Source organism: Galeopterus variegatus, unplaced genomic scaffold (assembly GCF_000696425.1).
Source record: "Galeopterus variegatus unplaced genomic scaffold, G_variegatus-3.0.2 Scaffold701, whole genome shotgun sequence".
Taxonomy (NCBI): Eukaryota; Metazoa; Chordata; class Mammalia; order Dermoptera; family Cynocephalidae; genus Galeopterus; species Galeopterus variegatus.
The window spans coordinates 340,836-366,457 of NW_007726812.1; the positions used below are offsets into that span (position 1 = coordinate 340,836).

Here is a 25,622-nt window from a genome sequence, read left to right on the forward strand (position 1 = left end):
ACGTGTGGGAAAAGTCCCCGGCCTCTTACTGAGGAGAGGGGGCGGTCCGCTGGAGGCGGAATACGGGAGCGGGACTTTAAGAAGGGGCGAGGTCTGTGAGGAGCGAGAGGGCCTGAGTGAGAAGGGGGTGAGGCTAAAGGAGCGAGGTTGGACAGGGGTGGGCCCGGAGCATCGAGGGTGGGGGCCTAAGAGGAATGCGGAACAATGAAACCGCGAGCATGAGGGGCGGGACCGGAGCCGGAGCCCTTATGGGTCTCGCGCAGTTCTGGGCTGACTGTAGAGTCCCTCCCCAGCCACTACATGGCAAGCATTCACTAGACGCTGCCAGGCCCTGCCGTGGAGGGACTCCAAGGCAGATGGGCAGAGCAGGTCCGGGCGCGCGCGCGGAGCAGAGCCCTGGGGTGCGGGGCAAAGAGGGGCGGGTGCCGAGCTCTCAAGGTGCTGCCTGGGCTTATCGGTCACCAGGCCTGCCCCAAGAGCTATCTGTCCCCGCAGCCTTTACCCGCCCTTCTCAGTGGCGCCTTGCTGAGGATTGTGAGTGCGGAGGGCCTGGTGAGGTCAGGCTCCACCCAGGAACAGAGAGCTTCTTGTGGAAAGAAGAACCTGGGCGGGCAGGCAAGCTCCCTCTGCACGTGGCACAGGACTGGTCCGGCCAAGGTGGCAGCAGAGGGCAGGAGTAGCTGGGCAGCAGTCAAGTGGGCATGTTCCCTCCCCTATATACCTTGGGCCTGGCTGGTCTTCCACACCTCAGGGCCCTGGCTCCCTGCACCCTGTTTGTCTTTGATTGAGATCCCACTTGTCTGGCCTGCTGCTTTCCCCTTCTGCATCAACCACATCATGACTTTCTTAACATTACTAATTAAGTAAAAAGAGTCCCCACTTCCTGAGGCCACTTGTATTTTTGTGAGCACTCAGTGCATGCAGGACTGTGTCAAGGCCAGAACTGAGAGTAGAGTGGCCCCAGTCACCATTTGGGTGAAAAGTTTGGAAACTATGATGTTCATCAAGCATTGTTTGTAATAGGAAAACTGGGAACATGTGTCTGTCTCTGAGGGTATGTGCAGTACAATGGCTGTAAACGCATGGTGTTTCTCTCTGGAGGTTGGGCATTGGAAGATGAACGTGTAAGTACCTGGAATGAACATGTAAAAATAAACAGGAGGCACTGTACCTTCTGGCTTGTGTTTAAAATGAAAAAGAATAGAGAAACACAAATAGGAAGGAAGGCATGCATCAAGATGTTAACTCTGGGGGAAGCCAGAGGTGAAGCTGATATTCTTTTTGTTTATTTGTGTTTCTAAATTTTTCTAGTGACTCTGGGTCGCTTACTTTGGTAAGGAGGTACTCCCTACCATCTAGGAAAGGACTAAGGTCTAACAGCCATCAAGAGTTTGAGGGTTGGAGTAGGCAGAGCAAGGCAGGCAGGTGTAGGGCTTGTCAGCAGCACCAGGGGGCAGCACCTGTTCATCTGCCTCCCCAGAACTAGGCCTCAGAAAGCTGTGTGCAGCCCAGACACCCACAGCCCATGGAGATACTGCCCCTCAACAACCTGTGCACTCAACTGCAAGCCTGGGACCTTCCCTTGGATGGCTTGGAGTGGACTCAGCCATGGTAATGTCAGCACTTCTACCACTTTGCCTTTTCATTTTTTTTCCCTTTAACCATGGACAGGATTGTCACAAATTTGGGGATGTGCTCCTTTGGCTTAGCCCTCCCACTTCAGAAACCATCCCAGAGGCAGTCTGTACATTGTTTATATCAAGTCTTTTTATTCTGATACCACAGAATTACCTTGTCACAATACAGGGGGAGGGACACTGAAATACCACGAGTTCTCACAGAGCACAGGAGGACGGCACACAATTCACAAGGTCATGTGGAGGACTCGGGTCATTGCACTTACAACTGTAAACTTGTTTGTTTGACTTTGTACAGCACTCTTCCCCCCTCAAATAAAGAAAGAGAGAAGGAAAGAAAGAAAGAGAAAGGGAGAAGGGATGGAAAGCAAAACAATACATGGAAACTAGAAGAAAAGGTGTTGGGTGGCTACCATTCTCCAGGGTACTGCACTTGGAGAGAAGGAGCTGATTCGATCCCAGAGGCTGAATGAGGCATTCACACACACACACACACACACACACTCACACATGTTCACATGCATACACACAATATCTCACGACTTTCATGGCTCTCCAGTGCCACCCCAATGCACATGGCAGCAGAGCTGCTGGCACCCAGGGAGACAGAGGTGCCAACTCTGCACACACACACACACACACACACTCACACATGTTCACATGCATACACACAATATCTCACGAGTTTCATGGCTCTCCAGTGCCACCCCAATGCACATGGCAGCAGAGCTGCTGGCACCCAGGGAGACAGAGGTGCCAACTCCGAGGAGTTTCAGTTCATTAGGTCTGTCCCTCTGACACTGTCGGAGTCCACAATGACAAGTATTTACAGCAGGGGCATGGGTGGGTAAGGGGCTGATGGGGCAGGACTGCACTATCATGGCATAGGGCCTGCATGGAAAACTCCCCACAGGCTCCAGAAGACAGGCCATAGTTGCTATCCTTTCATTGTGGGCCCTGAGACCACGTGCTCTGCTCAGGACTAAGAGGATGTTTTGGGGGTGCTGTCACTATGAAGTGAGTGTATTGGGCCCCAAAGAAGGCAGAGGAGGCAATGCCCTTGCCCATGATGCTGGGGAGGGGGTATGGAAAAGGCCTGGGCTGCATGCCAGTGATCCCTTGCCCATTTGGACATGTGCTTGTTGCTCTCCACTTCCCAAGGCACCAAATACTGGTCCCTCAGCCTCTGGCTACATTGCCCCAGAGTCACAGTTGTATCCTCACAAGGGCCAGGACAACCACGGCCCAGAGGCCTGCTTCAACCACCTTCACAGAGGGGCAATGATGTGTCCAATGGGTACAGTGGGGGATGGGGAGTGGCAGATACCAGAAATTTCAAACTCAGAGGACTTGGCCAAAAAGATTTGCTGAAAAGTCAATACTTTGGAGCCTAAGACTGGGCCTGCTGAAGACTGGCCTGCTGACATCTCTGCTTGTTCCCTGCTCCAAGTCCCATCCCCTGGCCTTTAGTGGAAAGGATTACTGCCTTGGTCTCCAATTATCCAGTGACTAGGCACATCCCCACACAGACCTGGTCCTGGGTGGCCAAAGGTACTAGATGATGACTTTCCTCAGCCCTTGCTTAGATGACATCATACAGACCAGGCCTGATCTCTGGGATGAAGCAGGTGTCCTGTGAGATGGGTGAGGCCAAATCCCAGGAAAGCCACTTCTGGAATATGGTCCTAGGTCCAGTACAGAGATTGACAACTTGTCCCATCCACAGCTGCTACAGTTGGGCCAGGATCCCTCTCTGAAGGGGGTGTAGTCCTTATAGAAAAGCACGAGAAATGTGGACCCCTAAGAAATGCGTGATGCAAACCAGAGCACTCTGGAGGAAGGTTAGGCCTCAAGGGGTTAGCCAGCTACTGCCTGCCACACCCCTAGCTCAGTTATGGAGAAGCTGATGAACAGTGGGATACATGGGCTTTAGAGAAGGGGGTGGGTTTGGAGGGTAGGTCGCAGGGACAGATGTAGGGAGGGCCACATGGGACCTTCTGTAACTTATGTTATTGAGGAACTTCCCAAGAAACTCAGCTCGAAGCGTTGTTTCTGTGAACAGTTCACCTGCTCTGGTTCTGGATGACATTGTCAGCTATTCTTACCACAGTGCCAAAGGCCCAGATTGTCCTGAGCACCCTTCGACCCCATGGCACCAGCCCAAGTCTCCTGGCTCACAGTCTTTTGAGCCTCCCAGTCACAGAAGAAAGGAATGGAGCAGGTGTAATCAGGAGCTGGGGTCCCTAGGGCACAGCCAGGTTCTGCTCTTGGCCTCTGCTCTCTGGCCATAGATGCAGCCCAGCAATGCCCTGCTGGGAAGGGGTGGCCAGATGCCTCTGGCTCAGGGCTGGGGTAGGAGAGGAAAACAGCATACAAATAGAAATCCTATAGCAAACCTTCAGAGCATTCACACACATACATCCTGTGTGGGCTTCTACCATTGTGTCTACTCCGGGGCCTCCTTTTTACGTGCTGTCTTGGACAAAGAAACCCGCAGGGTACATGGGGACTTGTACTGCCTGTCCCACAGCCTGGCATGCTCAGGCAACAATTCTGGAAGGTCCTCACTAGCTTGTGCAGAAGTCAGCTAGAAGTGCTTCTGAAGGAGAGGTTCTGAGGTAAAAAGAACTCCAAGCAAGAGGGTCAAGCATTTAAAATGGATGAAATCGTGCAAAGAGGCTGTGAGCTGTGCATGCTCCACTGCGGGACAGGCGGTGACTCACCTGGCAGCAGCGAGTCCTGCCACAGGTCAAACATGCCACAGACAGAATTTCACACACACGATGAGAGCAGGGGTGGGGTTGGAGGGTTGATATGAGAATATCTATCCAGTTTTTCAATTGCATGTTTGCAATTAACTCCTTATACATAACATGGAATTTATTAAATATTAACAGTTGTCTTTGAGGGTTTATATTTCATTGCATAGAACGTTAGAGATGAGACTTGTGACTGTGCCCAAGATGAAGGGAGGCCCCATGGTAGGGGCCTTGGGGAGGAATGCCGCCCAGTCCAGCAGGTGGATAGACGGTGCCATACTACTCCCCACAGGGCTCTGGGCCTTTCCCTTGGCTGGCAGAGCCCTGACCCCTCTGCTCTGAGCACACTCACTGGTGATGGCTTAAGAAGGACTGCAATTGCACAGTAAACAGAGGCGGGCTGAGGGACCTCCCTAGACCTCGCCCTGGGGTTGTGCTCTTGGTGGCCTGCTGCCCCCTATTGCTTCTAAGTCAATATTCTCCCTGTGCAAAGCAGGGGCAGAGCAGAGAGGAAACCAAACCGTCAGTCACAAGGTGGTGGTGGAGGGAAGAGGCAAGAGGGTGAGCAAAGAGAAGAGAGAAAGGGGGAGAAAGAGAAACAAAAGAAAAATGTTTATGAGGTATACGCGTAAATCAAACTGGAATGATTAAGGCTGTTCTTGAACTCAAAAGAAATTCCCAGGTGTATGGACGAGGAGCCGGCTGGTTGAGACAATGGTGGTGCCACTGGGATGCTCACAATGGCTGGGGGTGATGGCTTTGAGATGATGGCAGGCGTGCAAGCACTCTGCCACCCACGGGCTGGGAGAAGCCTCAGCTGGCACCCACACTGCTTTTCGGTGCTATGGCCTCTTATTTCAGCGATGAGACAGTGTTAGGTCCTAATGTTTGTAAAGTTCTCCCAACCCCACAATGGCCACATGGAGGTCTGCTCCCATGTCACCCAGAGGGCAGGGTGAGGGGGGCAGGGCCCTGTGGCCACAGAGGGATCTGGGCCAGCTGGAATGTGAAGGAAATGGAGCCCGGGGCCCCCAGCCTTCAGTCAAAGCCCCTCCCCAAGGCTGTGGAAAAACTTCTGGCATCTCGGAGGGAGAGCAGTGTGCTTCCAAACTCTGTGTATAACGCACCGGAAGCCTGGATGGCCAGGCCACAGGCAGGTGGCTGTGGGAGGAGTGGCAAGACAGCTGCGTGGCAGGGTTTCTGGAGAGGGCTCCTCCCTCCCAGTGCTGGCTATGCCTTGAAAGTGATGCCCTGAGGAGAGTGGGGTCTCTGGAAAGACAATCAAAGGTCCTCCCAAGCCAATGGTCCCACTTGTCCAGCAGATGCTTCACCCAGGCAGCTGCTGTTAGAAAACATCCTGTCCTCAACTGAGGCCTGCCTGCCACGTCCCACCTGGTATGAGTCTTTGGCCCAAGGGTTTGCCAAACTGTAGATGCTTGGAAGAGAAAAGGAGGGAGGGAGAAAGGAAAGAAGAAAAAAAGGATTTTGTCAAGAACTGTGGACAGTTACTTCCCACCCACACACTCCTCTCAGCCACCTGCCATGTGCCAAGAGCCTAAATCCTCCTCACCGTGGGATCCCATACCACTGAGGCATGGGCAGGTGGGTGCCTGGGCAGGTCACAGAGAGAGGGACAGGAAGAAAGAAGAATCAGGTCTGCTAGGAAGGGACTTTTTGCTTTGCTTAAGAGTGAGGGAAATGGGACTTTGTTTAAAATGGCAAGCCTCTCCTGGCTAATCTCTGAAATTGCCATAAAAAAACACTAGGAGATGGACACTCACAGTAGCATTGGCCACTTGGCCCAATCATTAGCCAAATGCTAGAACTTGAGGGAGATTCTTAAACTACAAAGTCAGTCGTCTTGATTGTTCACCCTCACTGTGTGGCAGGACCCAGATCAAAGCCATGTCTGTGTTGCCTTTCCCTCCTCAGTAATGATGTCCTGGCCCCAAACACAAGGTGGGTACTGCCCTGAACCTGGACCATGGGCTGTCCCTCCTTCCCTCCCCTCAGCACCACTTCTTATTTTACATCTGTTCTAGGCAACCACAAGAAAGCATCCAGCTGAGCAGGGAGAAGGCAGGAAGAATGCTGGGGACTGCACTGTAGCCACATTTATTCTACTCTAGTTAGAATAAATTCCAGGCTCATTACTTTGACCTACAGAGTCCCTCTGCTGGCTCCCACTCCCTTGGACTTTACCCCTGACCACTTCTCCCCTCCACTATAATTCTAGCTGTGCTGGTCTTTTGCCTGTCCCCAAAGCCCCCCAGTCTTATCCCAGCACTAAAACCTCTGTTAGTGCTGTCCCCTCACCTGAGCACCTCCCACAGCAGCCTTTCCTCTTACCTTACACACCTTCAGCTCTCTGACCACTCTCTCTAGAGAAGATCCCACTGTTCTCATAGCTCTGCTTCACTGGCTTCACACACTTGTCACTTCCAGAAATTATCTTTTTAATTTAGTTTTTATTTTTAAACTCATTTATTCTCTGTCTCCCTTAATGGACTGTCAGCTTTGGAGGGCAGAGACTTGATTTTGTTCCCTGCTGTATCCCCAGTGCCTGGTTAAGGCCTGGCACATACCTGGGGATTGACAAACATTTATTGAATAAATGGATGGAAGACTGGGCCTTTCCAAACCCCTCCCCCACATCCCACCCCACTCCCGCTCCTCCAGAGACAGGCAGCCCTTTAGGTACCACACCCAGATCTTTCCCTCCCACAAGCAGGCCTGGCTTGGACAAGGGCACCTGCTGGCCCCAGGGCTCCCTTGAAGTGACCTGCTTGCTGACTGTCAGTGCCTGCCATGGATACCACATACATGCCTGCCCACCATGAAAAGTGCCCAAACTTCCATATTCTTAACCCTACAGTGTCAAAGGAAGGGCAGAAGGAGGGCCCCAGGGCTATGAGATGGTGGGAGGTGGCCCCTGGCTATGCACAGAACAGTGCCAATAGACAGGCTACTCTCCCCACCATCCTGGATGGTGCACCTCCTCCTCTTCCCCCTGCAGGGGCAGGATCAAGGCCAGGGCCAGGGCAGGGTCCAGGAGGTGAAATCCTATCCTGCCTTGGCCTCTACAACCCAGACAGAGCCAGGGCTCCCATTCTGAGGCACTTGTAATCTCTCCCTGGGCTGACCTAGTCTGGGGCTGAGGCTGCCTGTCCGGTTACCTCCCTTTCCTCTGTGACCTTTCCCTGTCTCCCTCTCTACTCATTCTACTCTTCCATCTTGTGGGCCATATGCTCAGCCTGTGAAGCCAAGAGTGTCTTGACTTTATGCCCAGAGATGCTAAGCTCTGCAGGGTTTGGGAACTCCAGCCTCTTCCAACTGATTGGATCAAAGGCATCAACACCAGGCATCAGGGAAGGGGCGTTCCCCCACAGGAGCCACAGACTACCCTGTCCTCCAGGATGACTTTGGATTCAGTGCCTAGTGCACACACCTCAAATTGTGGGGCATAGTTGGCTTCATTGGGCTCTTCCTCAAGAGCACCCCCTGCCTCATCTGCTACCATCTCATCCAGCTCAGTGGCCCCTGCTTCCCAGGGGGCTGCTGGGCCCATCACAGCTGAAGGAAGCCCACCAGGCTCTTCCTAGTTCACACTTGTAGGAACTGGGTGGTTTTGGTCAGCCAGACTTTGACCCTTCACCCCCTTTTCTGACACATCACATCCTGGTCCTGACACTCACTGTTATACGCAGAGTCCAGAGCTGCACCCAGGCCTCTGACTCCAGAGATTTTTCCACAGCAATATCATCTCTCTTCATCTCTTCAAGAGCCTATGGAGCATTTACAAGTCAGGGTTGGGGAGGAGCTGCATCCCAGGGAGTCCTACCTACAACTTAATGCCAGCCCATAGCTGTGAGAACCCTGCAGCAGAATAGGAGATCGTGAGAAAGACAAGGGGAAGTTGGCCCTGGCTTCCCTATGCTGGTGACCGCTACAGAGTTGGCCCCATGCTGGGGGCTCTGTGCAGTTTCTCTCCTCTTCCTCCTCATCCTCCCACACTTGTAGGAGAGCACAGTGCAGCTCTGACCATACCACCCACTGACGACTAAACTCTTCCCAGAGGATCTCTTGGGACTTAGACCCTCCCCCACAAAGTGCCTCAGGCCTTTCCCAGGAGGGTCCAGGTACAGGCCTCTCATACTCACCCCGCTGGGCACGGTCACCAGAATGAAGAAAATTTTTTGCCAAAAGCAGAGACAGCTATGACATAGAAAGAAGAGAGAAGCATTAGAAAATTAGGCCAGACCCCTCCTAGGTGACTGAGGCTGGAATCATCTCACAGACCCAACTTTCACCAGAGTAGGGCCCTGGAGCAGTCACCCACCATGGATCTGGCAGTATGTACCTTCTGTCAGCTTGCCGGCTTGCTCTGCTGCCCCGCCAGGGAGGATCTTGGAGAGCACACTCTCCCCTTCGGCTCCTGGCTGGCTAGTAGGAGCCCCTGGGGTCCCTGCAGGCCTGGCTCCAGCCTTCATGCCTAGAGGGAGAGAAACCACCACCATAAGCCATGCTTGGCCTGTCTCTTCAGGGTCTGAGCGGGAGAGGAGCCATGAGGGGATCTGAACACAGGTGCCCTGTGAAGAGGGTGAGGAGAAGGCTAGGGAAATAAGGAGAGGAAGATAAGAGGAAAAGAAGGAGTGGGAGGAAGCAGAAAAAAAGGAGGTTGAGGAAGGTAAGGAAGGAGAAAGGGAGGAGAAGGCAGAGGAGGACGAGAAGGCAGAGGAGAGGTGGAAAAGGGAAGGAAGGAGAAAGTAAGACGCCTGTGCTGGCCCTGTGCTCACCAGTCCCTTCCAGGTTCTCTGCCCAGAGCTGCCTGGGCCTTAAGGCCCTGGTCCTGTTGACCCCATTGGCTCATTCCAACCCCAGGCTCATTTTCTGCTAGGGAGGTCTGCAGCCCACTGGGCACCTTTTCAGGGATTAGAGTGCATGCAGTGTAGGGGAGCTCAGGGTGCAGGTGGGTGTAGGGAGAACGACCTATAGCCAAGGGCACCAAAGTGTAGGCTCACCTGCAGGTCCAGGTCCTGGTGTTGGCTGGGCCTGAGGAGCCCTCCCCTGTTGGGGTGCTTTGGCTGTCCCTTTGGAGCCATTTGCCTGTTCTGCCCGTGGCTGCAACATAGAACCAATAGGTGAGATTCGACCCATGGACCCTGCCCATGCCCAGCCTGCAATCAAAGGGATGTCTGAGCTTCAGCTGTAGCACCCACCCTGGGCAGAACCCATGCCTGGGAACCCTACTTACCTGTCCTGCTGGCTGGGGGCCTGTGGCTGTCATGGGGCCTGGCTGAGGCTTCCCTACTGGCTGGCTGGCAACAGGGGCTGGGCCCCGGGCGGTTGGCTGGCTCTGCTGCTGCAGCCGAGCCTGCAACGGGGTCTGCTGGGGAGGCTGCGGCCCAAGGCCTTGTTGCTGCTGTTGCTGCTGCTGCTGCTGCTGCTGCTGCTGCTGCTGTTGTGTCTGTGGCTGGCGTGATGCTGCCCCTGAGGGCATCTGCCTGTGTAGTGGTGGCTGTGACTGCTGTGGCCCTGGAGCTGCCTGCCAACCTTGCAGCTGCGGCTGTGCCTGCGGTTCTGGTTTTGGATGCAGAGCAGCAGAACTGGAGTGGGCCTGCCGGGAGCCCTTCTTGCTGTCAGAGGCATGATGGTATGCTGATGGAACACGGGATGGCTGTGAGTATTCAGCAGAGTTGGGGTACCCAGGCTGACCCTTCTTCGGCATGGTTGGGGCAGGGCTGGGCTGAGAGTGGGGCCGGGCCTCATGGCGACCCAGGTCCCGAACGTGTGGTTTGGCAGCACGCCTTCCTGGCTCCTCACCAGTGTGGCGGCCTGAGTGCCGCCCGTGGTCACTGTGGTGCCGGTGTTCCTTGGCTGAGGCATGGCGGCCTGGGCCACCCTCATCGTGAGGCCATAGGCCTTCCTCGGGGGGCTCATCATAGTCGTGGTAACTGTGCCTGGCAGGGCCTCGCTTCTGGGAGGAGGAGGAGACTGTGTGGCCCCCATGGTGCCTGAACCGGTCAGAGCGGGCATCCCGGGGCTTATCAAACCAGTCCGTCTCCTCCTGGCCCAGGTGATATGCTTCAGAGACCAAAAACAGAACACCATCAAACCCCAGACTTGCCGCATGGAGAGGCCTAGCTGAAGCCATGCAAGGAAACCAGAGTGGGCACCACAGCCACAAGCAGATCACTAGGCCCCCACCCCACCCTCCCACAACCAGGGCGTGGGTGGAACAGGGAAGGACAGCCTGCAGCAGGGCCTACTGGATGAGGCACCAGGCCAGACCCTGCTGGGACATCTCGGGGCCCAGGGCCCCATGGGTGGACAGGTCCCCCAGGTGCTGAGCATCCGCAGAAATCACCCCAGGCTGCCATTACCTTCACTGTCGGAAACCACGCAGTGGGAATCATCCAGGACGTAGCCCTCCTCACGCTTATATGAGTGGGCCCGAGGTCCGTCTTTGACATGCTCCTGGACATCAGGCATTGAGTGGCTGGAGCAGAACTGTGGGCAGGCATCCCCAGGAGGGAGGGTCCCCCCAGCAGGGCGGGGCCGCCCCAAGGGGCTGACAGGGCTCTCCTCTTCAGAGCCCTGGCTCCGCATGGGGGGCCGTGCCCGGCTGTGGGCCATGCTCAAGGATGAGGGCTTGGGGCCTGCCTTTTGAAGTCGCTCCACAGCCTCCCGTTCCCGTTCATACCCCTTGCCTCGGCCACTGAGATCATGGCTGGACAGCTTCTCCCCACTGTATGCAGATGCCATCCGGGACCGGCTGCTCCCACCATACATGCGGTCATCCTCCTCTACTGCATCCCGGCTGGAGACCCCATAGTACCTCTGCTGCTCATACACGTTCTTCTTGAGCCCGTAGGTAATTTCATCCTGGAACCTCCTGCCCCGGGAGGCCAGGCTGCTGCTGACTGCAGGTGGGGGGCAGGAGGCCAGGTCCGACTCCACATCCTTGGCCTCTTCAATAGGTGAGAACTTGGAGATCTTTTGCTCCATGCCCGGCTTCCGGTGCTTGCTGCGCTTTGAGGAGATGGCAGCTGGGGCCAGGCTCTTGGAGGGATGCTTGGGCCCCACAGGCCCTGGACCATATTTCTCTGCTCGAGTCCCATGTCTGTAGTCATTGTCACTGTAGTAGTGGGCACTGGCTGGTCGGCCATTGCTCTCCATGCTCCGATGATGGCCAACCTTCCCACGGGGGTCATATGAGTCCTCCTCAGATTCCTCCTCTCCTCTGGCATAGCAGCAGGGCAGTGCAGGCCCCTCAAGGACACCTGGTTCTCCAGGCTCCTTCCCTGGGCGCCCACTGCTGCCTGGGCCCAAGGGCTCTAGCCGCTGGCTATCAGGGGCAGCAGAGGTGCTGTCCTTGGTCAGCTCACTGATGTCATCAATCATCACATAGTTCCGAGGAACGTTCTGCTCCAGACTAGTGTAGTGTGAGTCAGAGGGGTAGGTGGGGGCTGGGCTCTGGCTCACACTGCCACGGTCACTGGCCCGGGGCAGCTCAGGGGCCTTGCCCTGCTCATAGCTGCTGCTCACTGCTGGGACACTATAGATGGTTTCAGAGGGAGCTGAGGACATGGCCACAACAGGGCTGGTGATCACCTCATAGTTGGTAGGCACCTTTTGCTCCAAGTCGGCTAGTGATGTCTGGCGTGGCTTCTGGTGGGGGGCACGGCTGTCAGCTGGGACAGGAAAAAGGGTGCTCTGTGTGGTTGGCATGAGTGTTTGGGCTGCATACTGGCCTGTAGGATGGAAAGCCTGCTGGCCTTGCAAGCCAGGCTCAGCTGGGTAACTGGTGCCAGGAGGAAAGGTAGGTGCTGGGTATGTGCTGGGGCCAGGGTAGGTGGGTGCCTGATGGGCTGGGAATCCATTCTGAGTTGGCTCACCACTGCCTGCAGTGTACTGTGGGGCTGGAGGTGGGAACCGGGGCTGCTGGAAGGCAGTGGGGCCAGAGGGGGTGGGAGGAGCAGCGGCAGTGACAGGAAAGTCCACATACTGGCCGGCGGGAGTGGTGCAGCACTGGAGCCGCAGCTGATTGAGCTCACTGTCTGACAAGTAGTCACGATGCTCACCAAGACCTCGCAAGGGTGGGTAGTCACGTCCACCTCGGTCTTTGGCCAAAGACTCCTTGCGCTGTGTGATGCCCAGCTCCAGGTACTTGAGCTTGGCGTCAATCTCCTTCTCCTCCTCATCAAGCTCCGCCTGCTTCTTGCGCAGCTTGGTGGACTCATGCTCCACCAGCCGCAGGTCCCGGTCCAGCTCCCGGAGCAGGCTGGCCTTGGTAGCAGGGACAGCGGTGGGCCCCGCCAGCCCTCGCTGCAGCAGGCTGGCTGCATACAGCTGTGGGGGGGCCTGGCCAGCCAGGGGAAGGTGAGCCTCCTCTGGAGGGGGGCTGGGCAGTGTCCGCTTCACCTTGCGGACCAGGCCATTGGGTGGCAGCACCGACACCTGAGACAGAGGGAAGGGTGGGTAGCACTGAGACCCAAGGTGTGGGTGACTTAGCAGGGCATGGGGTGTAGGAACCCAGATCTGGGCTGGGGTGGGAACCGGACTCCATGCTGTTGATGCTCTGATTTACCAGGCAGCCTCTAGGCCTGCCATGCCCACCCACTGGCCTTTTCTTTGCCATAGAAGGAAGGCCTGTGATCATTTTCTAGTCCTTATGCTTCCCAGAGCTTTGGGCAGTGGGAGGGTAGGAAAGGGGCAGATTCCCTTCTGTACTGGTTTCCAGTACTAGCCTAGCACACAGTGGCTTTGAGAATCCCTGCACATCTCTAGTGGGCTTGCCACCCTCTGCCTCCCACCTAGGAGAGGAGAGTACAGGTCTGGCTCTGGGTTTGGGTCCCAGGAGCTGATGGAGGCTGAGGGTGGTAGAGGGCATGGACAGTAGGAGTAGAGTAGAGTGGGTCTTGTGCCCCACAGTCTCCCTAGAGAATCATGGGAAGGGGCACATGCTGATTGTATGTCAGTTGTTGTAGGCTTGGAGTCTTTTCTGCTTCCTGCCCTACTCCTCTCTAAAGTGACATGCTACTCAGGGTGCCTGCCTACCCTCCCCATCTTGTTGCCCTGCAACACTCTCTGACAAACCCTCTGGGCTCACTCTTGGCCCAGCCTCTATCTCCCTCCACATCCCTCTGTCAACCCACTGCTCTGTAGGGCCACCACTGCACCTCTAGGTCCTCTCCAGCCCTATCTCCAGCAGCATGGCTTCTGGTCAAGTTTCCCTGAAAATATTCTCTACGGGGCCTCCTCACCTGCCCTAAATGCTCTGCATTGCCTGAAGGTCCCCATTGCCAGACGGTTCACCCTGAATCCCCAAAATATACTGGGGACTGACATCTTGATTTTTACTTTTTACCTTGCCAAGTACAGTTGTCCTTCAGTATCTGCAGGGGATTGGTTCCAGTATCCTCTGCATATACCAAAATCCACAGATGCTGAAGTCCCTCAGTTGGCCCTATGGAACCCACAGATATGAAAAATTGGCCCTTCAAATCTGCAGGTTCCTCATCCTGTGAATACTGTATTTTTCATCCACGACTGGTTGAATCCACAGATGTGGAAACTGCAGATATGTAGGGCCGGCTATATTTGTTGAGAAAAATCTGCATATAAGTGGACCCATGGGTTCAAACCCATGTTGTTCAAGGGCCAACTGTAACTACATGAAAACCTCCCTACTTTCACCATATGTCATAAAACAAATGATAGTTTGCCCCAAACTCTCAGAATGAGGGTGAGTCTTTAATGGAATAAATTAAGCTTTTTAAACTCCTCACCCTGTTGTCTGTCTGTTCTTATTTTGCTACACACCATGACTACCCATCATGGCCTGGCCCCAAATGGCCAGCCCATGGGACCTCTGTGCCTGGAGCCAGGATCACCCTGCTTTTCTGATCTGCCCTCCCTGCCAGCCCAGACTCCTGGTCCCATCCCCACCCCTATCTGGTCTTCAAACACCAGGCTCTTCACAGACCAAGCTCAACACCTCCACAACTCCATCCCAAAGCCCCATTTTTCTCCCCTCTGCATCACACCCAGAAAACGAGCAAATACACCTCATGATGCTTTTGGCTCCTACCCCTTCTCCCAGGGTCTCTTCCTCAGCCCATCAGCCCACATTCTTCCCCGGAAGCTTTCGAAAATATCCATCTTGACCTGTCTCACTTGACTAAAACCTCCAGAGGCTCCCAGGGCCTTCAGAAAAAGCCCACTCTCCTCAGCCAGGCACCCAAATCCTTAGCATCAAGCCCTTGCGACCCCATCCTCACCGCAACCCACGGCCAGGAAACCTTCCACAGTTCCAGTACATTACTGGCAACCAAAGCCACAGGCAAAGGTAAGTTTGTGCTCCAGTAACCCCTATCTAGCCTCAGCCAGGCACCCAAATCCTTAGCATCAAGCCCTTGCGACCCCATCCTCACCGCAACCCATGGCCAGGAAACCTTCCACAGTTCCAGTACATTACTGGCAACCAAAGCCACAGGCAAAGGTAAGTTTGTGCTCCAGTAACCCCTATCTAGCGAGCAGACAGGCGTGCAAACAGATTTACTGAGGGCCAAGTGGGGCAGGGAACAACGAGGCAGAAAGCATGCTGCAGCCTGTTGGGCTGCAGGGCTTGGGCTCCTGTGTGACAATGGAAACCAGGCCAGGACTGGGAAATGGGGAACAGCCCATCCAGATCCAAGTGCGTGTTACTGACTTTCTCAGGAAATGCCCATAGAAGAGGTTTGGAGTGGGAGGGCCCAGACTGGAAGTGAGAGCTGATGGGGGAGGTGGTACGGGCTGTACTAGGTATGGGCAGTGAAGGGACAGTGTTAGGGAGAGCTGAAGTGTCTAGTGGGGTGTCTGGATGGATGGCTGTGGGGGCCCATGTGTGTCTATATTTGTCCAAGCTGTCCTTGCCAGGCTGCCAGCTCTATCAGAGGTACATTAAGGGTCCATTCCTCGATTCCTTCTCCTGGGCCTCTGGAGCCAGAGGTGACTCTATTCCCACCCCAGGAGAAGCCCCTCCCTGAAGGAGTCCCTCAGGCTAGACAGAGACCCCTGTCCCACCCTGTATAAGCCCCTGTGCCCATACCTGGCTACCCAGTCCCCCCTGGTGCTGGTAGAGGGAGAATCTCTCTTTGGCAGACTCCTCGGCGGTGGGGCTGAGGGGCTTAGGGTCAGACAAGGACCGCTGCAGGGTCTTCATGGGGCGAGGCAGCGTCTGCTGGCGGAGAGTGCTGTCAGCCGTGAAGTGCTTCTGGGGACTCACATGAGCCTTGTTCAGCCTCTCACTGGAAGCAAAGGAGGTGTCCAGGAGCCGATGTGGGGACAGGGGCGAGACTGGTGAGTAGAGGACCTGGGGAGACTTGGGAGGCTGGCGACTCACAAGCTGTGAGAGAGATTCCGGAGGCAGGTGGGCCTGGTACCCAATCTCCAAGGGATCTGGCTTCTTTTTCTCAAATCTGCTTAGGGGCCCTGGGGTGACAATCTGGATGCCAGGAAGGTAGGGGCTGATGGCAGTTGGTCCTACAAGCTGCGGCCCGGCCACACCCTGGGCCTGCCCATCTGGCTCCGTCTGGCAGGCCAGGCTCTCTCCGCGCCCAGTCTTTTCTGGCGCTGATATGTACCTGACAATCTCCACCTTGGGATCGGTGGCAGCTGTGATGTGGATGGCTGGAGAGACCCTGGGCAGCTGGTCAGGCTCCGTCTGCACAGAGCAGTCACTGATGGTCTGGATGCCCACGCTGCTCATGGCCCTTACAGCGGTGGTGGCAGTGGATGACGAAGCAGTGGCATCATGCTTGCTGTCAGAGCCCGAGTCTGAGTGGCGGGAAAGACGGGACCTGCGGCGGCGCACCGGCTGCTCCCACTCGGCATTGTCCTCATCGTCCGTCTGCACGCTGCAGTCAGCACTCCGCCGAGTTCTGCGCCTCCGGGTCAGGAGGTAGCGGCCCTCCCCATCCTCATCATCTGTCTGCACGCTGCTGTCTGCAATCCTCCTGACCACGCAGGGCTCAGGACCTGACTCTGGCTCACAGGCGTCCCGCAGGCGTGGCATGGAGTGCCGCTTCTTGATACCACTGCGGCCTGCCTCCCACTGCTCCTCAGTCTGCAGTGACATGTCTGAGGCTGAGCTGGGGAGACCCCGGTGCAGGATGGGCTCACGAGGCTGCCCAGGCCCCTCATTCCCTGCCACAGCAATGAAGGCTGTGTGGGTCAGGGGTGGCCAATACTGGCCGTTCTGGGCCAGTTCGGTGGCAGCTAGGGCAGGCCCTCGGCCAGGTGCCTCACAGACTGCAGGGAAAGGAGTCTTCTGCCGCTGCTTCTGCTCTTCTAGCTGCTGCTGCAGCTGCTGCTGCAGCTGCTGTATCTGCTCCAGCTGCAGCCGCTGCTGCGCTAGCTGCTCCCGCTGCAGTGCAAACTGAGCCTGGCGTTCCTCTTGCTGCTGCTGCAGCACATGATGCTTGATCGTCTGCAGCTCCTGCAGCTCCCGCTGCACCAGCAGCTGCTCTTCCTCACGATGCCGCTGCAGCTCCACCCGCTCCCGCTCTAGCTCCTCTTGCAACCGCAGTTGTCGCAGCTTCTCCAGCTCCACCCGCTCTCGCTCCAGCTGTAGCAGCTGCTCCTGCTGCTTCCGCTGCCTCTCCTCCTGTGACACTTCCTCCTTCTCAAGTCCTGGCCGGCTGAGGGCCCCACTGGCACCCCCAGGAGAAGCATCTCCTGATGGCTTCTGGCCTGCTAGTGGGGCAGGGGCTGGGGCTGCTGCAGCTTCCTTGATGGTAGCAGGGGTGGTTGTAGAAAGAGCTTCCTCCCGTGCAGTCCCTGTTGGCAGCTCTGGCCTTAATTGGCCCCCAGATCCGGGGGCCTTAGCGGCAGCAGGTTTCCCCAAGTAGACAGGACCCTCAGCTGGTGGAATGCTGGAAGCAGTGGGGAATCTACTTGGTGCAGGATATCGGTACAGCCCAGTGGGCCCAAGAGGTACCCGGGGGGCAATCATGGGCATGCGCGTCAGGCTGGTGAGTGGCACGGCTGTGACTCCACCAGATGCATAAGGCCTGTACATGCCACCACGAACCATGGGCCGCAGTACTGAGGTGGGCTGGGTGGTGATGGGCAGTGTTGCAGCAATTGGGGTGTTGATAGTCGAGTAGATCATGCCATCAGCTGCACGCACAGTGGCTGTGGATGGCAGCAGCTGTCTAACTGCCATTCCCTGGCCTGCTGCAGGCCCAAACTGGGCCAGGTTCCCAGGACTCGGGTGGCCCTCTGGAAAGGTGGGGTTAGCAAGGAGGCCAGGTCTGAGGGGAGCCAGACCCTGTGCACCACTGAGCCCAGGCCCATGCTGGGGCTGGTACTGCACAAGGTCAGGGCCACCACCACTGCTGCCATGCCGCCCGCCATACTGGTCCATGGAGTTGAGGGCAGCGCACATGCGGCTGATCTCCCGGGCTGTGGTGGCACTGTACTGGGCCAGGCTGGCCTCCTGGAAGCCAACTGTGTCTCCCCGTGAGCCATACCTGTGGTCTGAGTAGATGTTTGACACTGAGCTATAGCGCCGCATGGGAAGTGGGTGAGTCAAAAGGTCTGTGGGATGACGCAGGTCCGTGAATGAACCATACTGCAAGCCCTGCCCTAGGTAGCGTCCATCTGCAAAGCCCAGGCTGTAGGAGTGCTTCAGTGAGCTGAGGTCCACAGCGGAGTCTCGTCCAGGGCCCTGGAAGAGCTGCCCAATCCTGTGGGCATGGTAATTGAGGCCAGCCTCAGCCAAATTGGTGTCAGACATGGAGGAGTACAGCCTGCCAGGGAGGACCTGAGGGTAGGGCCTCTGCTCCTCGTGGGTCCCAGGCCCCACAACCCTCTGTGCCTGGTAGGTGGGGGGCTCGGGAGGCTCAGGTTCCCGGGTAGTGTAGAAGGGGCTGCTGCTTTGGCCAGGTATGGCAGCATCTGCCACGCTCTTCTCAGGTGCACTGGGGGCAGGGTGGAAGGTGCCAGTGCAGCTACTGCCAAAGGGGAACTTGTAGACCATGTCGCAGCATGCCACCTGGCTCTCAGGCCTCATCCCAGTGAGGTCCAGGGCACCCGCTGGCTCCTCTGGGAGCAGTGTGGTCACAGTACCTGCTGTGCCCTCTCCCATCTGCACCACCACTGTGTGTGGCTTCCTGGCACCTGGCAGAGCAGCATGTGACTGCAGCTCTGCAGGGGTGGCCCTATGGGGCTCGGCACCAGGCTCTGGCACTGGGCCTGACTTGAGGCCAACGCTCTGGGCAGTGCCTATTTGAGTGATCAAAATGTCCCTTCTGGCCAGAGGTGCTACCTGGTTGGGTAGGTTATACCTGGCAAGCTTGGTCTCCCTGGGCCTTCCCCGGGGCCCACCTCGGTATGGGGCTGTCTGGACAGCCTGCTCTACCTGCTTGACCTGGGCCAAGCACACAGGGCTACCCGTGCCCTGACCAAAGTCGATCCGGCTCTGGAAGGGGTCTCCATAGACCACAGGCTGCTTTTGCTGAGCCATGAGCACAGATGAGGCCACGGTGATGCTCACAGTAGTGGAAACACCAAGGAAGGCATGAGTCTGCTCCTGAGCATTGAGGTTGATAACCAAGGGCTGCACAGCAGTTGACTGCCGCCCTGGGATTGGATCCAGGGTAAGGCCATACTTCCTCGCTTCCACAGCAAGAGAGGTCAGGTCCATGCCCTGGTCAGTGAGAATGATGGGTGTGGGTTTGATGGCCATGCGAAGGTCTACTACTGCACTGCCAGGGGGCTTGGGGCCTGGCTCAACTCTAGAAGTTCCAGGGACAGAGGAGATACGGCACAGGGAGATGTTCTCTGCAGGAAGGGCACCCCAGCCATATAGGGCCAGGGGCCCATCTGCACCAGCACTGGGCACCCGTGGGAACACAGGTGGTCCAGGTGGTGCTGGGGGCAGCTGAGACACACTCGGAGGTGTTGTCTGGCTGTAGCTGTGGGTGGTGGCCTGGGTGTCAGTAGGTGAGCACACTGGGGAGGTGGAGGCACTGGCATGTACCATCCTGGTCTGGCTAGAGGCATCTGATGCCAGCGTGATGACCATAAAGGGAGCCTCCTGAGAGGACTGCTGCCACACCAGGCGAGGTGTGCTGGGTCGGTGTGGTGTTTGTGTGCCCTGGGCTACCATGGGTGTTGGAGGGGGGACACCAGGGCTCCGTGGCATGTCTGAGGCAGGGGTTGGGCTTGGCGTCTGTGTAGAGAACTCTGCTGTAGCCCTTGGACCCAGCTTGCCAGGGTAGAATGTGGGACTCTCTGAGGGGGAAGATGGGGAGAGAGGTGGGCTGGAGCTTGTAAAGTAGGAATATCCCCGGGAAGGCTGGGGAGTGCCACCCTCGCCGTCACTCCCACTCAGGGCCTTCTCTCTGGCAGTCCGTCCACCTGTAGCAGGGCCACTGGGGGCTTGGGGTAGCTCCTCAGTTTGGGACCCATAGTTTGCAGTGGTTGGGCTCTGTCCATATCTGTGGCCTGTGGAAGATGGTGAAGGACTGCGCTCAGAGCCCGCTGGGGAGGTTGGAGTCACATATCCTCGTGGCAGGCCAGCCGGACAAGGAGCCACAGCTGTGGTGGCTAAGGTCCCAGGGCCTTGGGAGAAAGACATGCCTACCTCCTTGGAGGCTGAACTGGGGGAGGCAGGAGAGCTGTGCAGCTTGAGGTGGTCCTGAGGCTCCTTTGCAAAATGCTGAGTGACACGGACATCAGGAATAACTCGGCTCCCACTGCTGTCCGAGGTGGTGGAGGTGGAGAAGGACACAGGGGCAGCCAGCTGGGTGGGACTGGTACCAGGGGTAAGTGGACCACCATTTTGCTTCATTGGGTCCATGTACGCACTCTCGGCATCCAGAAACTGCTTCTCCTTCTTCTTGTCCTCAGCAAAGGCCAGGTCCCGTGAGGAGGCCTGCCGCATGCGGACTATGCTCTGTGAAGTCTGAAGGATCTCCTCGTACACGGCTGCTCCCTGGCTGGCCGCTGTGCCCTCTGAGACAGGCTGAGCAGCCCTGCCATAGGCACGGTCTGGGGTGTCTTGGTATTCAAAGGAGCCCTGGGCCCGGGGGACAGTGGGCTGAGAGGGGCCACCATGGGGCCCCTGGGCTCCTGCCACCCGGCCCTGTTGCCGCTGGAGCAGCTCAGCCTTTCTCATCATCTCTTCGTAGGCCTCCTCGGCGCTCTTGAGGGGTCGCCCAGAACTGGGAGCGGTGGCGCTGCCCGAGGGTGTCTCGGTTGGTGAGTAGAGGGACATGAAGGTGGGCAGATTGTACTCACTGCCTGACTTGTAGAGCTGGGCGGGGCCACCATCCTGGGCCTCAGCCTCTGAGTCAAGGGAGGGTGAGGGAGAGTACTCAGAGCAGGAGGAGCGGTGTAACTCTTCCATCTCAGCTGCCTGCCTCAGCTCCTCTGTAGGGGAGGCGTCCTCAATGGGCGACAGGTTACTGGGTGGTGTCTTGGAGCGCTCGCGCCTCCGCTGGGCCCGCAGTTCTTCCTTGTCACGCCGGGTCTTGCGGGCAGTGCTGCGGATGCGTTGCTGCTCTACCTCCCGCATCTTCTCCTGCTCGCGCAGCAGCTCCTCCTCCTCCCGCAGCTCCTCCTCCTCCGAGGAGTCCTCGATGGTGGGCAGCAGGGGCCCATGCGAGCGGTGCCGGGCCTTGCGCTGCTGTTTCACTTCCTCCAGCCGCTGCCGGCGGCTGGGACTGCTGTCACTGTCCTCCTCTAGCGATGACAGGGAGGTGGGCGAGGTACCCGAGGTGTAGCTGGGCGTGGAGGCAGGCAGGGTAGAGGAGTGCTCCCCACGGGAGCGGTCCTCAGGCGAGCCTGTCAGGCTCTCCATCTCCAGCTCCGGCTCCCGATCCAGGCTGGGGTCAGGGTCTTGGCCCAGGTCTAGCTCGTGGCTGTAGCTGCCTGTGCTGTTGAGCTCAATGGTCTTGAATCGGCGGAGCCCACCCTGCAGGGCCCCACTGCCATCAGTGGCCTCTGCTGGGCCTCCCTCAGACAGCAGCTCCTCATAGCCTGTGGTGGCATTGTGGGGCAGGCGCCTCTTAGGCAGTGTTCCTGGGTCTTGGCTAGGCTCAGACCTGGGCCTGGAGCCACCCTTTTGGATGCCATGTTTGGCCAGGCCATGCCCGGAGGTGGCAGTGTCATCCTCCTCCAGGTTGTCTTCCTCAGCACTCATCTCTAGGATCTGCCGTCGCATGAACTCCTCATCAGTCAGTTCTACTACCCGGACTGGGGGTTGGGGTGGAAGAGGGGACAGGCCTCCCTCACTGCTGTCCTCCACATAGTCATGCCTCAGCTGGCTGCCAAAATCATCTGAGGACTCAGCTGTGTCCCGCTGGTCCCTCTGGCGCCCCCACTCGAGAGAGTCTTCCTCTTCCTCTAGGATATCCTCCAGCTCCTCATCAGAGTCAAAGGCCTCAGGCACGATGGACAAGGAGTGGGGCCGCCGCTTCTGCTCCTCACCAGTGCTGCTGCAGGGTGGCTTGCTCTGCTCCCCACTGGGGGCCAGGCCCTGGGCCTCCAGCAAAGGCTGCATGCTGCTCCCCACCTTGTGGAGCTCTGAGGGGCTGGGTGGGCGTGGCCCCATCACCCCTGCACTGTCCAGCTGCTCCACCTCCTGTTGCACAATGCCTGTGATCTCACTCTGGGAGCTGGAGATGCCATCAGAGGAATAGCCTGTGTCGCTGAGGCTCTGTGGGCTCCGGGACAGGTCCTGAGAGTAAGGCTTGCCCACCAGTTCCTGCAGCAGGGTAAGAAGCAGACACTGACTCCCATGGCAGACAGCTCGTAGTGGGAGCCCAGCCTGCCCTGTCAAACCCAGGGCCCTGAAAATGGGTCCCTCCACCTCCCATGGGTTTAGGGCCTACCACCCACCCATGTCTCTGGCCTTGAATAACTTGTGGGTTCCATGACAAGCCCCAAACAGCCCAAGGTCTTCAAAGAGAAACTTCACTAGATCAAAGGGGATCAAAACCCAGCAAAGCATCCAACAAGGTGCCAGACACAGGATCAGTCTCAAACTCACAGGCTCCAGGCTGCCAGAGCCTCATGTAGGCTTTCTCTCTTCCTTTGGGGCATTCTTGCCCTCCTTTGTGGCCCCAAGGGGGCTGTCTTAGGCCTACGTCCCAGCCCCGCAGGGAGGCAAGCCCTTACCTAGACTGTCTAATCTGAAAGCTAGTGTCCCTGGGAAGTGATTGGGACTGACCTCCACCTCACCACCCTTGGGGGCTTCTGGAACAGCCTTGACGACAGGGGTGGCAGGTTCAGTCCTCCTCATCCCACTCTTTACTTTAGGAATCCCAGGAGGCAGGGTAGTCCCTGGAGGTGGCTTCGGCACCGGCTCAGCTTTAGCAGGGACTCCTGTCTTCTTTTCCTGGGTACTGCTTGGGGTCCTGCTGGGTTCGGAAGCCCTAAGGGGCTTGGCCTGGGGGCTGGCCTTGGTGGGCAAGGGGCTGGCTTTGGTGTGTTGGGAGCTGGCCTTGGCAGGTGGGACGCCGGATGGCTGACCCAGTCCCTGTGGTCCTTTCTGCTTCAGAGGGGCTGTTCCAGCTGCACGGTGAGGGGCCCCTGCAGGAGGCTGCTGTGAGGTGGGCAGCAGCAGAGGGCTGGGCTCTCCCAGGCTGCCCTCCAACAGCCGCTTAGTTTGGCAGTTCAGACAAAGCCACTCTGTTTTCTGCAAGGAAATGGTGGGGGAGGGTGATGAAAATCACAAAGACACAGAAGCATTCAAATAATATTTACATGACTATTTCTGTAACCTTAAGGGAAGAGAAAGTCTTTCAGAGCATGACAATACCAAAGGCATAAGGAGAAAAAGACCAACAGATTTCTTATTGCCAAATAACAAACCTCCCCATCCTTAATATTAGCCTATACAAAGTCAAAATGCAAATGACAAACCAAAAAGAAGGGTCCCGTCCTTAACCTACACAGAACATTTCAACTGGCCAGAAAAGGAGGAGAACTGTAGGGGAGGGGAGGCCACAAGCAGCACATGGGTCTGGTCCCAAGCACATGGAGAAGGTGGGGTCCCAACCTCAGGAAGCGAATAGTCCCCTGTGGGCTGGTGTGGAGTCCAGAGTCAAGAGCCCCTGCTGAACAGAAATGGCTCCTTTTTGGAAGGATTTAAGGCCTTGTTTTGGCCCACATAGGTGGTGGGGATTGAGGGTTCCAGTGCAGCCCAGAGCAGGGCCCCACTGACACCTGTTCCTGCTCTCATTCTGTGGGTGCAGAAGCTTGGCATTCCCCACTTCCTGCTGCTGCTCATTCTGGGTGCCTAGGCACTCAGACTCCCACCAGCAGCTCTAGGCTTGCCACTAGGATGGGCCATTTTGAGAATCACAGGGTCACAGAGCCGGAGACAGAGAAAGGAGGTGGCCCTTGGCCTTGGGCCCTTGGCAGCCCTGGGTGAGCCAACAGTCTCAGCATCCTCACCTCACACACTGTCTCTGGGCCCACGTCAGACCCTAGATTACCTGGAATAGCCTTGGGAGCCTGGTACTCCCAGGGTGCCTGCCGTCAGCCTGGTATCCTCAGGCTACCATGACAGATACCATGTCATGGTTCTAGCCTGGTTTGCTGCCCACAGAGCTACACTCCACATCTCTACTCTGGGCCTCAGCAGAGGCCTGGTGGGCAGGTGGCAGAGCCTTGCTGTGTGTTGAAGGATAAACCTTCTCCACAGGCTTCTTACCCAGGGTCTTGAACTGCTTCCCTGAGATTGGAGCTGTTGTTCTTCCCTAAGGCCCAACCCTAGTCACAGGTCCCAGGTAGAGGGATGGGGCAGTGGGGCCCAGCTGTGGAGATGGACACTTTAGAAGCCCTACATGTATTCACTCTGGCCCAGCCCTGGCACTACTTCTGATTCCTTTGGACCTTATTTGATGCTCTATGTGTCCACCACACAAATCCCTATGAGGCAACAGCGCTGGCCTCTGGCTAGGCCTTGGCTTAATTGGCCTGACAGAGTTTACCCCTAGAGATGCCTGGGGAGAGAGGTGGACAGGTTGAGACCAAGCCCTGTGATGGACAGGGCATGGGAAAGCACAGAGCCTGATCCAGAAATCCCAACACACATGCCCCCAGCATCATCAAGGGACCCAATGGAAATCCCCCTATGTCTAAGTCCCCAGCTCCAGCTGCCTGCACAGGAGTGGGGTTAGGGCATCCCTGGTCCCTGAGTGGGTGATTCCTGTAGCAGGTCTGAGGAATTACAGAGAGGAGTGTGAGATGGCCAAAAGACCCTGGAAAGATGGAGGATTGTAGGCAGAGGCCAAGAGAGAGTTCTGGAAATGAACAAACAACCCTTTCCCCAGCCATAGGTGATCCCCAGCGTGGTGGGGTTAGGATCTGGACCCAGACAGGGGGCTAGCTAAAGGCAATGCTGCCCTGACTCTGAGTGGGTGATTCCTGTAGCAGGTCTGAGGAATTACAGAGAGGAGTGTGAGATGGCCAAAGGACCCTGGAAAGATGGAGGATTGTAGGCAGAGGCCAAGAGAGAGTTCTGGAAATGAACAAACAACCCTTTCCCCAGCCATAGGATCAGCGTGGTGGGGTTAGGATCTGGACCCAGACAGGGGGCTAGCTAAAGGCAATGCTGCCCTGACCCCACCTTGGGTCTCTGAACACATCAGTCCCAGGTTAGGCCTCTTGAAGTTGGGTCATCTGCCCTGGCCCACCTTGGTAGCTTGGCAAACCCTTGACCCCACCTCTGGCCTGCAGACCCCACCCAGAAGCAACAGTCTAAATGAAGCAGGGCACCTTGGAAGGGTGGTGTGGATGAAGGAGACAGATTCAGTGTCAAGTGCCCAAAGCCAGCCCCTGCAAAGCCTTGCTTACCTGAACCAAGAGGCCTAGCCCTCAGCAAAACATGTCACCTGTAGTTACATGCTCCCTAGGGCTTTGTTCCTTCATGTACTTATTCATGAAGGCAGCCAGGTTGCAGAAGGAACCTCCTGATTGACCCTCTTGCTCCTGGCTGTGCTATAGCAGGCAGCAAGGAAGGGAAGGCAGACAGGAGGAGGCTTGGGAAGTAAGAGCTAAAAATAAACACTTGACCTGGCTGCTGGAGGCCCTTCCTAGGCCTCTGGGGTTGGGGTAGAAGGATACAGGGCATTGGGGCTGGTAGGGGTGGAGACAGGGGAGATCTGGCCCAGGCCCACATCTTCTGGGGAATGGGAAAGGGGTGGAAGGTAGGCCATGTAGAATT

The 25,622-nt window shown here is 56.9% G+C and overlaps 2 protein-coding genes across 2 annotated transcripts in view; both read right to left on the reverse strand.

Moving 5' to 3' along the window:
• APEH (acylaminoacyl-peptide hydrolase) overlaps positions 1-7,964 on the reverse strand; it is a 17,580-nt gene extending 9,616 nt beyond the window's left edge. Inside the window, exon 1 of the mRNA XM_008571561.1 lies at positions 7,800-7,964. Within this exon, the coding sequence (XP_008569783.1) occupies positions 7,800-7,964 (165 nt within the window). The remainder of the gene's footprint in view (positions 1-7,799) is intronic.
• The window catches only part of BSN (bassoon presynaptic cytomatrix protein), a 105,889-nt gene continuing 82,574 nt past the window's right edge, over positions 2,308-25,622 (reverse strand). The window contains exons 4-12 of the mRNA XM_008571562.1: positions 22,620-23,087; positions 15,489-22,154; positions 10,780-12,856; positions 9,651-10,480; positions 9,418-9,517; positions 8,757-8,888; positions 8,557-8,611; positions 8,092-8,181; positions 2,308-5,831 (exon numbers count right to left, since the gene is read on the reverse strand). Of these exons, the coding sequence (XP_008569784.1) occupies positions 8,571-8,611; positions 8,757-8,888; positions 9,418-9,517; positions 9,651-10,480; positions 10,780-12,856; positions 15,489-22,154; positions 22,620-23,087 (10,314 nt within the window). The 3' untranslated portion in view covers positions 2,308-5,831; positions 8,092-8,181; positions 8,557-8,570. The remainder of the gene's footprint in view (positions 5,832-8,091; positions 8,182-8,556; positions 8,612-8,756; positions 8,889-9,417; positions 9,518-9,650; positions 10,481-10,779; positions 12,857-15,488; positions 22,155-22,619; positions 23,088-25,622) is intronic.